We start from the raw sequence: 12465 nt of genomic DNA, 5'->3' as shown, positions 1-12465 counted from the left end.
AGCCAGACATGCTATTGCAATTATGCTGATGAAATGTAAATAAAAACGAATGTCAAATCAGTTTAATTGCTTTATTATTAATCAGTCAAAATTAAATCCTAGAAAAACATCAACATTTTTAATACTCTTTTGAGACAATTGCACAAATAATTCTTATTTACCTGCTGTTCCTTCAATAAGGAAAACAAACTTCTTAAGTTAAACAAAAAAGTGTTTTACAATAAAAACTTTTAAAAAATGTTAATAAATTTTTGTTAATTGACGGAGGACGGCCCTAGGCGTTCGAATCTGGGGCACTAGGTCTTCATTTCGATTCCCGTTAGAATTGGACTGAAGATTGATCGGAAGGGATAAAGTAAACTAAACTGAAGTAAAGTTACTACTACCCGTATCAGTTCATACTTTTTGGTATCAGTCTCAGATGTTTAAAATAAAATAAATGCCTATTTCAAATTTTAATATTTATTTTATCTATGTATGCTGTCATGCCATTGTAATGTTTGATAATCTACTTTATTATAATTGCTGCAAAAAGCTAAAATTGCTAATTTATTTACGGCTACTGACAATCTTCCGTAGGCGACGAGACTGGAAGGGCATAATGAGGTGGTTTGGTCGCTTACACATCTCACCATATACATAGCATGGAACTTTACAGGATCTCCTGCAATGAACATTAACATTTAATAATCATAATATATTTTGAAAATCTCATAAAATAATATTAAAATTATTGTGGTTTACTAATTGCACCTGACACCCGTGTCAACTAACAAATACGTTACTATTTTTTATTTTAATGAAACAGCTGTGCTATTACACTGTAGTAGTACTAAAAGGATGTCACTTACTTATTCACATTTACCTCGGTGGTCTACCGGTTTAGCACACCACCTTACTACCGATGGTCCCGGGTTCGATTCCTTGCAGGGCACAAACATTTGTATTCATGAGTATGATTGTTTGTATCGGTCTGTGTGTTTTCTATGTATGATATGTATGTATTCCCAAAAAAAAACTATGTATTTGTATCAGTTGTCTAGTACCCATAACAAGAGCTTTAGCTAGCTTAACTTGGGTCTAGATGGCGCTGTGTGATTTGTCCTGAGATTTTTTTTTATATATACATATATTTTATATATCTCCCTTTTTACAGGGGTAATACATTCAAACATGCGGGTCTTAGCCAAGCGTGGATGAGTTTAAAAGTTATATAAGGATGATGAAAGTGAAGACGACAGAAATTTCCGTACAATAACAATATGTGTTGAGAATGACTGCTTTTTGTGATTAATTTGTTTCTAACTATTGCTCTTCTCTGGTCTCCTAACCTTTGTTGTGAACATTCATTGTTGGGAATTTCTGTGTAAATTGTTGATGCAATGGTTTAAGATATGCTTTTGTGTTTTGCTAATTGTTTGTTATAATGAGGTATGTGCGCCAAATAAATTCATTCATTTGCTTATTAGGTCCTTCACCACGACAAGGTGGCCCCCTGGGAGGGACAAGGTGGCCCCTGGGGGGTATTATTATTATTAATTTTGATATGTCATATAAAATAATAATTTTTAATAATTTAGCCCATAGTGCAGAATTCATTTGAAATTAACCACTATGAATAATGTATGAAATGATCAATATATAGTTTGTCACCTGGATAAACAAGAAAATCTGAGCCAAATTTTGGACCATTTGTAATATGATAACCCTTTTCCCATAAATCTTTGAAAATAGTGTATCTAGCTGCAGCATTGTCTTTCAGGTTAGGTCTCAAGGCATCAACACCAACTTGCTGCTTTTCTGTAATGTTAAATATATAATTTATATAAACAAAGTCACAGCATTATAGTATAGTTAAAAAAACAGCCCTAAAAATGCAATTCAAATAGATTTCTAAATATTAGAAGCGACTGTAGCTTTTGTTTTTCTAAGAACCATACCACAACATAGAAGATGTTGTTCTTGACTAAAAAATAATATCTGTTTTCAAACCTATGTCTATATGGTGCTTCGTTGGCAGATGTACCAGTACATGTGCAGGATTTAATGGTGGTAATTTGTTTATTTCTTCTTGTAATACTGAATGCTTGTCCAAATTAATATCTAAAAGGATAAAGAAATATAATGCATAAGTGATAGTTTCACTAATTCTTCAATGATGTCTTTGTGAATGCAAGACTTGATGTCAATCTATTTCCAATTGTTTTTTTTTTTTTTGTACAAAACAATCTGAGTGTGCATCCGATGGTAAGTGATAATAGTAGCCTATATAAATATATCATGGATAAAGTGGCAGAGCACAACGGTGTAACCATCCAGTGGATAAAAGGGCATAGTGGATCATATGGACGATGCCGCGGACGAATTGGCGAGAAGAGGATCAGGTATGACGGTAGCAGGCCCCTAAAGATGGAAACAAACCACCGATTGTAAACAATCAAAAGTGGCAATTCCCAGAACAAATCAATGAATGACAAAACGCCTAATAAATCTGGACAGGCATAACATAAAAACAATGATAGGGACAATGACGGGCCACTGTCCCTTAAACAGACATTTGTACATAATAGGTGCTACAGACAGTCCCCTATGCCGGGGCTGCTTTGTAGCCGAGGAAACGGCCGCTCACGTAATCCTGGAGTGCAAAGCAGTGACCACACAACGAAATCAAATCCTCGGAACGGTGAGGTCGCTCCGAGAAGCCTGCGAAGACACCAGGAGACTTCTGCGCTTCTGGGAGGAGCTTGGCTGGCTACGTTAGTAGCCTGGCTCGTGTAGAGCACAACGGCCCGAATGAGAGGCCAATTGCGGAAAATGGAGTCCAACCTACATTGACATTACATATACATTGATCCAAGTAAGAAAAAGTTGTATATTAATACAAATGATTGGACCACAATAAGTCTATTAAACTTTAAACCACTTGAATAGATCATCAAAATCAGTATTGTGATGTTGATATTCCTTTAAGGATTTTAATACTAACCAGTAACCCCTTTTGATAGTAATTTTTGTCTTTTCCCTGCCATAATAATATCTATTTTTTGTGACATTTGTTCAGCTTTTCTCTTCATCAATGCTTCTTTTTGCTCTTGTAGAACTCTAAAAAATTTAAACATATATATATATATATATATATATATATACCTATATTTATGAAGGTAGGAATGTAGTCCTACATTATTCAACTAAATAATAATTTTACCTCTTTGAGTCAGACAAAGAGAAATTGAAGCTATCACAAAATATGTGATCACTCAAATTATGTATAATAATAAAAATATACTAATAAATCTACCTTTGCTCTTCAATTTTGATTTCTTCAACTTCTGTGTTTGTCAACTTATCTGTTATTGTAGGTAATTCAAATAACTCACAAATCCCCTTTTCCACTAATAATGCTGCTTCTTCGGACATCAAAGCCATAGGCAATCCTAGAACAGGATATTACAAGTGTTATAATAAAATCCAGGGCATCCTGAATTTAATACACCCTAAGGTAATTATATGTATTAGCTTGATAGAATCTATCTTGAGCTGAATTATGTTATTTGTAAAATGTGTTATTCAGAAAATTACAATAAAAATTGTATTAACACTACTAGGTAAGGTAATTATTTTAAACATTATATTTATTTATTTGTATTGTAATATTTACTTAGATTATTGATATTTACTGACCTGAAAACTCATTTTGTCTAGGATACGAAGGTACTGTTCCGATTAGTGCACCGCATATTCGATATTTCGAGCGAAGAATGTGCCAATCTATAATTTAAAAAATCTTAGTAAATTTTTTAAGTATTGACTTCAACAAAAGTAGTAAGAGTCAAATATATCAAAACTGTGGCTACTACGCATAATAATAAATAAATATACCATCAGAATTCCATACATATGCTACTCCGTCATGCACATTCAGGGAAATAACCATTGTACAGAATAAATTTAAACAATTATATATTTAAGAATTGTTAAACAGAATTATATATTTTTGTTGACAAGTATATATAATATACATATTCGTATTTGACACTAAAACAAGCGACACAGACCAACCTATATGTCACTGTTTTTTTTTTAACTTCAAACTGTATCTTCTGTATATTTTGTGGTGTAAATACCCGAAGACTTAATACTTTAAAAAAATATAGGATCAATCAACGTATAGGACTGACGACTATGGGTAGACCGTCAATCCATTGGCCACCGACGTCAATCGACAAATAGAATAAAAAGTTAAAAACCACTATTTTTTTAAGTTGAAAATTGAAATTGTATTTTAAATTAATTTGAAAATATAATGTAACAGAATTAAATCGACGCACTAGTGAACATGATCGGTTTAATTTTTGCATTAATAATTAAATTAAACTAAATATATAATATATCTGACATAGTTTATTTATGTAGTATACAAAGATTTAAATATAATTTTATGTAGAGGAATATTCCATAAACATACATCTATTTTAAATGGCAGCAAGAAAAATTCTAATCGGTATGTTGTATATAAATTTTATTATCGCTATTTTTACTACAGATACCTTTTTTCTGAGGAGGCAGAGAGAGACCTTTTTTCTGAGGAGGCAGAGAAAATAGAATAGTCTTCGTGATTATATTCATAGTGAAGAATATATTAAATGCTTATTTATTTATTTTTATTATGTATATTCAAAAGCACATGTATTTTACATACACTTGATATGATTATATAATACAAGTCAAAGTTGAAAGTATATTCACTATAAATTTTTATTTTTATATATTTATTTTTACTATGTTAGTTTTAAAGTTCAACAACTGCAAAATTTAAATGGTTTATATTTAATCGCAAACATGCCAATTTTAAAACAATTCCGTAAAGAAATCAGATTGAGGACTGGTAGTGTTATACAATGATCCAATAAGTAACAGTTAAGCAGTGGGTAGGTACCCATAGGGTCTTTTAAAATACTCTCGCAGATAAATTCCTTACATAGATATTTTATAGATACAATCAAATTCTTGTATATTATTTTGATACCATGTTAACTGTGTAGTAACTAATTTATTTATTTACTAGCTTTATTGATTCCGATTTGTTCAAGATATTTACTTTTATACTGAAACTGTTTTACTCATTTACATTTAAAACAAAGAGAATGGTATAAAAAACCTTACAGGAAAAACACTGCCTTGTAGAGATTACATGATCTAGTGCATACATACATTTATTATCCGAAAGTACCTGATTTTGATCCTAACTGACAGTTATAGAATGAATGTCTTCAGATGAATTTCATTGCTGGGTAGGCAGAAAACATAGATTTAACCTCTAGAATTACAAACTTCCCTTGCTTTATCTATTTATTTAACTTACATAAGTATAGAAAAGTTACAAATACAATTATATACACTATTTTTAGACTCTTGATTTCTCAGTATATATATCTTAAATTAGATGTTACCCAAAAGTTTCTATAAAAACTGCTTACGAAGCAATTGAAATAATAACATGGAAGATCAAAAACTTTCTACTGGCTATGGGTATAATGTTTGCTAGAGCAAATGCATTATTTTTCTTTTCAGGAGGTGGTACGGGTTTCATTGGTCGAAACTTAGGTGAATTACTTCTAGCTAATGGCTATGAGGTAACCAATATAGCCCGAATGCCTGGTACTAACAATATTTCATGGTCTGTACTAGAAGTATCAGGCTTGCCCAAAAAGACTTGTGCTGTAGTCAACTGTGCTGGACAACAGTTTATGGATTTTTCGAAATCCTGGACACCAGGGTTGGTTTGGTATAAATTAATCAACTCGTTATAATATAACATCATAAATTATTTCTGTTTATTTACTTGCTTAATTGTTATTTAAAAAAAGCCCAAGCATATAAGTATATTGGTAACTGCCTTGAGTTGTCTCTCTGCTAATAAGGCGATTTAGAATATTTTTTTACATAAGAACTCGAAGTAGTAGTAGGGTAGTAAAAAGAAATATCTTTTTAATCAACTTGGCATACCAATTTATTGAATTAAAGATTGAAAGGAACAAAATTTTTTTAAGTCATTTCTAATTGGCATTAAAGTGCCAAAAAGTGAAATAGTAATGTCTATATATTACTAGTTCATTCTTAAAATATACGTCAATTGTAGTTGAATAGAGATGATAGAGATAGCGCCCCGCGCTTTTACGTGAATTATCCTCTAAGTCTGTTTAGACTAGAAGTTTTTCTAAGATGATTAAAAAAATATATATTATGAAGTCTAGTGAAAGTCAGTTACAGTTTAGTGGTTAGTTAAGGAGAAGCGATCTGGCAAATGTGAAAAAAATCTGTCATTTCTTCCCGACCAAATCACAGTTACACCTGTAAATTGACGAAAAAAAAATTGCTGGCTATAACGTGGTGATAGTCAGCTGATGTAAGAATATGTAAAAAAGATTAGTGATTTCCTCTCACTCCAAAACTTGTTAATTATTAGTTTGTATGCTATTTTGAATAAATAATAATTTCAGCTGGCTTAAATGTGGCGAGATAGCCGATAGCTGAAGGTATTTAATTATAAGTGAAAATTAAGCGTTTTTTAAAAATAGACCTTATAAATCCTAATTTTAAAGTCCATTTCAGTTCTTGCTTAGGTAATTTCTTATTTTTATTTATACTCTTTATTGCACGAGATGCAGAAAATCAATAAAATAATTGGGAGATGAAGTTTTGTCTTACAAAATAAAAGCAACTTTGATTTTGATGAAATTGGTACTCACATGAACGTCATTAAATAAATTTTATTCATAATAATTAAATCGGTCAAAATGGTATGTAAGATGTCAATATAATATGTGTTTTTTTTCCATTAACGTTTTTCGTTAATCATCCTTCATTGGTGCCCATTCAGCTTGGTATATATAGGATGGGCAACCATGAAGTTAAGTCAGTTGGCCCTTCGTGATGAGTACACTAGGAATCAATCGTAGACACCATTGCTTCTTTCCAGGGGAAACCCGGAGAATAGTTATTCGTCTAGCAACCACCACGATGCATTTCGCCATTACATTTTCGTTTGTTCTCGTGAATACGTTCGCGGGAACGATGGCTCAAGAATGGTTAGGGTTAGTGTACTCTGGGCTCTGGGTAATAATTGTTCTTGTAAGAGCAATTGTTAACTGTTGGCAAAAGGCCTGATATGCAGGCTACATGCTAGATGGGGTTCATATTGGCCAATGAGAGCCGCGGTTTAGAGGATTAGGATTTTAAAGGTACGGGCGGAGCAGGCGCGACTCTGTGTGGGCAGCAGTCCCAGAGATTCATACAAAATTAGCAGAGATGGTGGAAAGGGCGCATCCCATATTCTGGTGCGTCTCTCCCACGACGGGCGAAATAGGGCAACCGCCGTAGCATCGCGGTAGAATGCTCCGCGGCCCCGTGACCCCGGCACTATGCCTAATGGAAGAATGCCGTGAGGTGTTTACCTGGTAGGCGTCCCTCAGTCCCTGTTTGTCCAACCTTTCAGGCGGATGGGTCTCTATGAAATATTTTCCCCACGTAAACAAAAAAAATAGGACGGACCGCGCGGAGGTCGAACTGACGTGGTCGAATTACAATGAGACCATCGGTCCCCTTTACTTCACCATGTATATATAACTGTTAGAAATAAATAAAATTATGTACTTTTTTAGATTTAAACAAAATGTACAGAATTCACGAGTATATACAACACAAGCGTTGGCAAAAGCTATAAATCATAGTGAAGACAAACCCAAAGTGTATATCGTAGTGACTGGGGTAGGCGCTTATGAACCTTCCGAATTTAATAAATATGACGAAACTAGCCCCACGACTGGCATAGATTTCTTCTCAAGACTTGTGTTTGAGTGGGAGAAAGCTGCCTATGTAGATCCACCTGTTAGACTTGTAAGTACATTAGATTTAAATAAAATTGTAAACCGCAATTCCAACTCATACAACTAATCTAAACAAATATTTCATAATGTATACATACACTATTCAGGACTATTATTCCACATGGGGTAATCAGAGGCATTGTCTGATAGAACTATCAACGTCATGGTGAATGCAACGATTGACATAGCCACATTTTGCTAGGTTTTAAATCCAACGTGGCAGGGAGTTAGCCTATCCTACAGTCTCCTGTCGGATTAATCATTTTTGTTATCGGTGTTACCATCAGCGGAAAAACTGACATTTTTACAATGTTTTTTTTGTGTCAGTTAATTTCGAACTCACGACCTTTTGGTCCAAGTCAGAGCAATAAATCTCTAGGTCACACAGGCACTGAAACATTTTTAACAGACATGACTGTGTTAAATGAATACTTGGATATTTGATGTAATTAGATAGATTTATTAGAACATGAAATGTGTAAAATGAAACCAAACATTTTGAAATAACTAAAATTTTTTTTTTGTGTATCATTTTTGTAGACTTTACGAAAACTGTGCTAGTAAATAAATATAGTTAAAACTAGATCCAGTAATAACATGAGACACTACATAACAAAGGCGATCTTTTATCTCTGAACCTTGCCTGGCTTTAAGTGGTTTTATCAATTGCAGTCCCACAAAATTACGTCCACGTCACATTCCGACGTTTTTATTATCTACATTTTTCATTGCTACTTCGCTCCTATTCAACAAAGCGTGATCTTATACAGCCTATAACATTCCTCGATAATGGCCTATACAAAACTAAAATATTTTTTTTAACTAGTAATTCCTAACATTAGCGCGTTCAAACAAAACAAACTTATCAGCTTTTTATATTGATACTAGCTTTTGCCCGCGGTTTCGCTCGCGTTAATTTATCCCCTTAGGGGTAGAATTTATCAAATTCCTTTCTAAATATATATATATAATTAATAAAATAAGGAATGAAGAAGTACTTGAGAGGATTAAAGAAAAGAGACAGATCATAGATATTATTGAGAATAGGCGGGGAAAAATGTTGGGGCACTTGATACGACACGACGAACTAATTAACAACATTATAGAAGGAAAAATAGATGGAAAGAGAGGAAGGGGAAGACCAAGACACAGCTATATCAAGCAAGTTAAAGAAAAAGCTAGAGTCGTGTCGTATCAACAGCTAAAGGGACTGATAGAAGATCGTGGAAGGTGGCGGGAGCTCCACCGACAAGAGCACAGCTCTTAAATTATGAATGAATGAATGATATATATATATTCAGCTTTTTTCAGCTTTAGTTTATCAATAATATAATAAAACTACCAGCATTATCTTGAAATGTACGAATAAGTCTTTTTCATAAATATGATAACACATTAAACTTACTTAATAGGTCTATTTCAAAAAGTAATCTATATTACGTTTAGGTTAATTTTTTCGATCATATATAATAAAAAACGTAATCCACGTCTATACATAATCGTTTTTAAATAAACATATCAAATAAATAACAAATATACAATACAACCGGCTTCAATCAGATACTAATTAGAATTTTTATCTGAATTTGTTATCAAATATCACAAATACTAAGCCTCGAGCACAATTAGTTCTAATAAGATTCTAAATGGAAATATGTTTGCTAGAAAAAGAAAACACTTGTAGAACAGGGAATTTTCAAGTATATAGAAAAATAATGTATAAAACTGGTGTGCGTTTAAGACAAGTCACTAAACAACATATTTTGTAGAAAACGTTTTAAAATTATGGGTACAAGGCATAATTTAATAATTTCTGTATGTAATGGTAACTATACTAGACAAACTGTATATTACGTATTTTCAGGTAATCATCCGATCTGGAGCTGTTTTAGGTAGATGGGGCGGCATGATTAAAAATATGTTCTTGCCTTTCTATTTCGGTTTCGGTGGCCGCATTGGTACCGGCAAGCAATATCTTCCTTGGATACACATAGATGACCTCATACGCCTTATACATTTTGCTATAGAAAATGAAAATGTTCAAGGCGTACTAAACGGTGTTGCCCCTCATGTTATTACTAACGACGAATTTACAAAAGTAAGTTACTGATTTTTCCTATTTTTTAGGCCTACTATTGCGTAAAATTCGTTTCTCCATATTTACCTTACTAGCTGTTACCCCTGATTTTGTCCGCGTGGAATTAAACTTCTTTTTTATATTAAAACAGCAGTAACAATAGCTATCTGGGAGTCAGTCTCGTCAAAATCAGCCCTGCGGTTTCAGAGCAAAAACAAACGGACAGACAGATACATTTTGTTCAATATTTTTTAGAGTAAGAACCGAATAAACTTTTATAAGCATTTAGTGTAAAGCTGTTAATATAAACAAATACTTCAATTTTATGTCGTTGTATGTTTAGATAATGTTGAAGCAACAACTTTTCTATGTATGTTAATGGTTTATTTTTGGTACTTCAAAACCAACATATTTTTTTATAATCAGTAGACGCGAAGCAGTATACCTTATTTCAGTAAATGAACATAAAATCTGTCTTTTTTCAGTCTTTCGCAAAAGCATTAAAACGGCCAGCTTTAGTTCCTGTTCCAGAAACAATACTGGATTTTTTGTTGAATCCTGAAAGAGCAATGATTATGACTAAAGGACAACACGTCATACCAAAAAGAGTGTTAGAATATGGTTTCAAATATCAGTATGATGATATTGACAAGGCTTGCAAGGAGTTCGCCCATATTTTTCCAAAGAAACATCCGCTTAAATAAATATCAAATATATAGCAATTTCAGAATAGAAAAAATAGCACTAATTTTAAATATGTTTCTATAATAATTCTAGAAACATGATGCCTAATGAAGTTTCATGTTTTTTAAGTTACTAATAGTTACACATAAAAAACATACTTCAAAATTGATGTGATCTTATTAATTTACTGCAATTATATATACCACTAAATTGCATCTGCAGTAGTAAAGTAAATAATAAAATCATGTTTTTAAATGGTTTATTCTGGAATTTATGATTTAAACATTTTTTGTGCCTCGTATTCAAATACCTCTTTAGGTATCAAAATATATATTGACGTATTTGAATGTTAATTTAAACTCAACAATTTGATTTATGTGATAGTGTTTTTTTGGCAGAAGACAAATTGTGCTTTTATGTTTTTGTTCTGGTCATAATTTTTGTTATATTATTTATCACAATATTGGACTGTGTATAAAATATAGGTAAACTTTAGTTATTTAATTAGTGAATAAATTTAAATGAATTGTAAATTTTAAGTATTTATTGGAGAATTATTAATTAATATACTTAAGTGTATAAAACCACCGATGTTAAATAAAACAGTTTGTAAATTGTTTTATAATTTATGTGTTACACTACTTTCCGAATTATATTCCTGAATATAGGTAAAATTTTATGTGAAGCATTCTGTCGACTTTCTATTGTTTAAATTAGCTGTCCTTCTTTAAAAAAAACATCTAAATACACAAAGAGCAAAATAAAATGCCTTCCAACTATATCTGTCTATTATTGTCATTTTAATATCAAGATATTTAGCTCGGATTCATTCAAGGACTTAGCAAAGTACGAGTGAGGACTTAATTCTTAATAAAATAGTAATTTCTACCTGCGCTAATGGTATACAGCGCAAAAAGAAAAGTGAAATGTGGCGATAAAATGAAGATATACGAACTCATACCAAATTACGACATGGAGTTTGACCTATGAATAACTAGTGTCATCAATCACCATACTGTTGAAAGAAATAGTAGGAATAAATACAAATATTCAGCCTTGCACCTGGCAACACAGGGACTGTCTATGTACCAGGGCTGTAAAAATAACGAGAAATTGGAGTACCCGTACGCACTAGTAACTAATCCAACTCGTTACTAAAGTTTCATTACGTCACACAGTGTCCATGCTGTAGTTTTTTTGTTTTTTTATTTATTAGGGCGCTATGTGTGCCCGTAACGGCGTCTTGTCATCCGCAATCGTAATTTGATCTTGTGCTCGAGCTTTTTTTATTACGTCACAGATTGTTTATGTAGGTACCTATAGTAGTGTTGTTTTTATACAGCATATGAGCACACCTGATGGTACACAACACATTGTATACCTAATCACCTTCCAGCAATGGTATTTAAAGTGGTTTGGAAAGCCGCACGCATTTCTCCAGGTGATCAGGATGGTATTCTAATTGGCTTGGCGGATAGAATTAAAATAGATAAATAGAATTTAGCAGCTGATATTGATTCGAACAGTCCATAATGTATACGGCAGAAAATGGTCGGAGATGCAATGTCTTTTCGCAATGATGGGGAGTGTCATAAAGACGACTATTTTTTTATAATAAACAAGTATCTACAGTAACTTAGTTGTAATACAGTCACTTACAATGGATAAACAGTTACGGTCATCAGGTAACCACAGGTACTCACTAACTACAAGAAGTCCAAATCCGAAGCAACCAAAGGTAACTTCGTGACAGGTGCGGTATAAGTTACTCTGTACTTAGTACTTGCTGTTTGCAACAGCTCTAGTAAGTAGTCTGTG

The 12465-nt window shown here is 32.7% G+C and overlaps 2 protein-coding genes across 4 annotated transcripts; one reads left to right on the top strand and one right to left on the bottom strand.

Moving 5' to 3' along the window:
- Positions 1 to 74: 74 nt before the first annotated feature.
- LOC131848177 (tRNA-splicing endonuclease subunit Sen34) lies at positions 75 to 12394 on the bottom strand. Of its 3 annotated transcripts, none has more exons than XM_059197953.1 (7): positions 12307 to 12394; positions 3682 to 3768; positions 3299 to 3434; positions 2987 to 3102; positions 1993 to 2103; positions 1654 to 1800; positions 75 to 664 (listed from the first exon to the last, which is right to left on the bottom strand). In XM_059197953.1, exons 3-7 carry the CDS (start codon positions 3424 to 3426, stop codon positions 468 to 470), a joined length of 699 nt encoding a protein of 232 aa, XP_059053936.1. In that variant the 5' UTR covers positions 3427 to 3434; positions 3682 to 3768; positions 12307 to 12394; the 3' UTR covers positions 75 to 467. The 3 variants fall into 3 exon arrangements, with proteins under 3 accessions (XP_059053936.1, XP_059053934.1, XP_059053935.1); XM_059197951.1 differs by lacking the exon at positions 12307 to 12394 and adding an exon at positions 3880 to 4025; XM_059197952.1 differs by lacking the exons at positions 3682 to 3768; positions 12307 to 12394 and adding an exon at positions 3880 to 4025.
- LOC131848176 (epimerase family protein SDR39U1) lies at positions 4232 to 11418 on the top strand. Its single transcript, XM_059197950.1, has 5 exons — positions 4232 to 4501; positions 5572 to 5776; positions 7662 to 7896; positions 9751 to 9984; positions 10449 to 11418. Exons 1-5 carry the CDS (start codon positions 4477 to 4479, stop codon positions 10665 to 10667), a joined length of 918 nt encoding a protein of 305 aa, XP_059053933.1. The 5' UTR covers positions 4232 to 4476; the 3' UTR covers positions 10668 to 11418.
- Positions 12395 to 12465: the final 71 nt, after the last annotated feature.

This window comes from Achroia grisella, unplaced genomic scaffold (assembly GCF_030625045.1).
Source record: "Achroia grisella isolate CSIRO2021 unplaced genomic scaffold, CSIRO_AGI_Agris_v1 utg546, whole genome shotgun sequence".
NCBI classification, from domain to species: domain Eukaryota; kingdom Metazoa; phylum Arthropoda; class Insecta; order Lepidoptera; family Pyralidae; genus Achroia; species Achroia grisella.
This window is presented reverse-complemented; position numbering and strand designations above follow the sequence as displayed.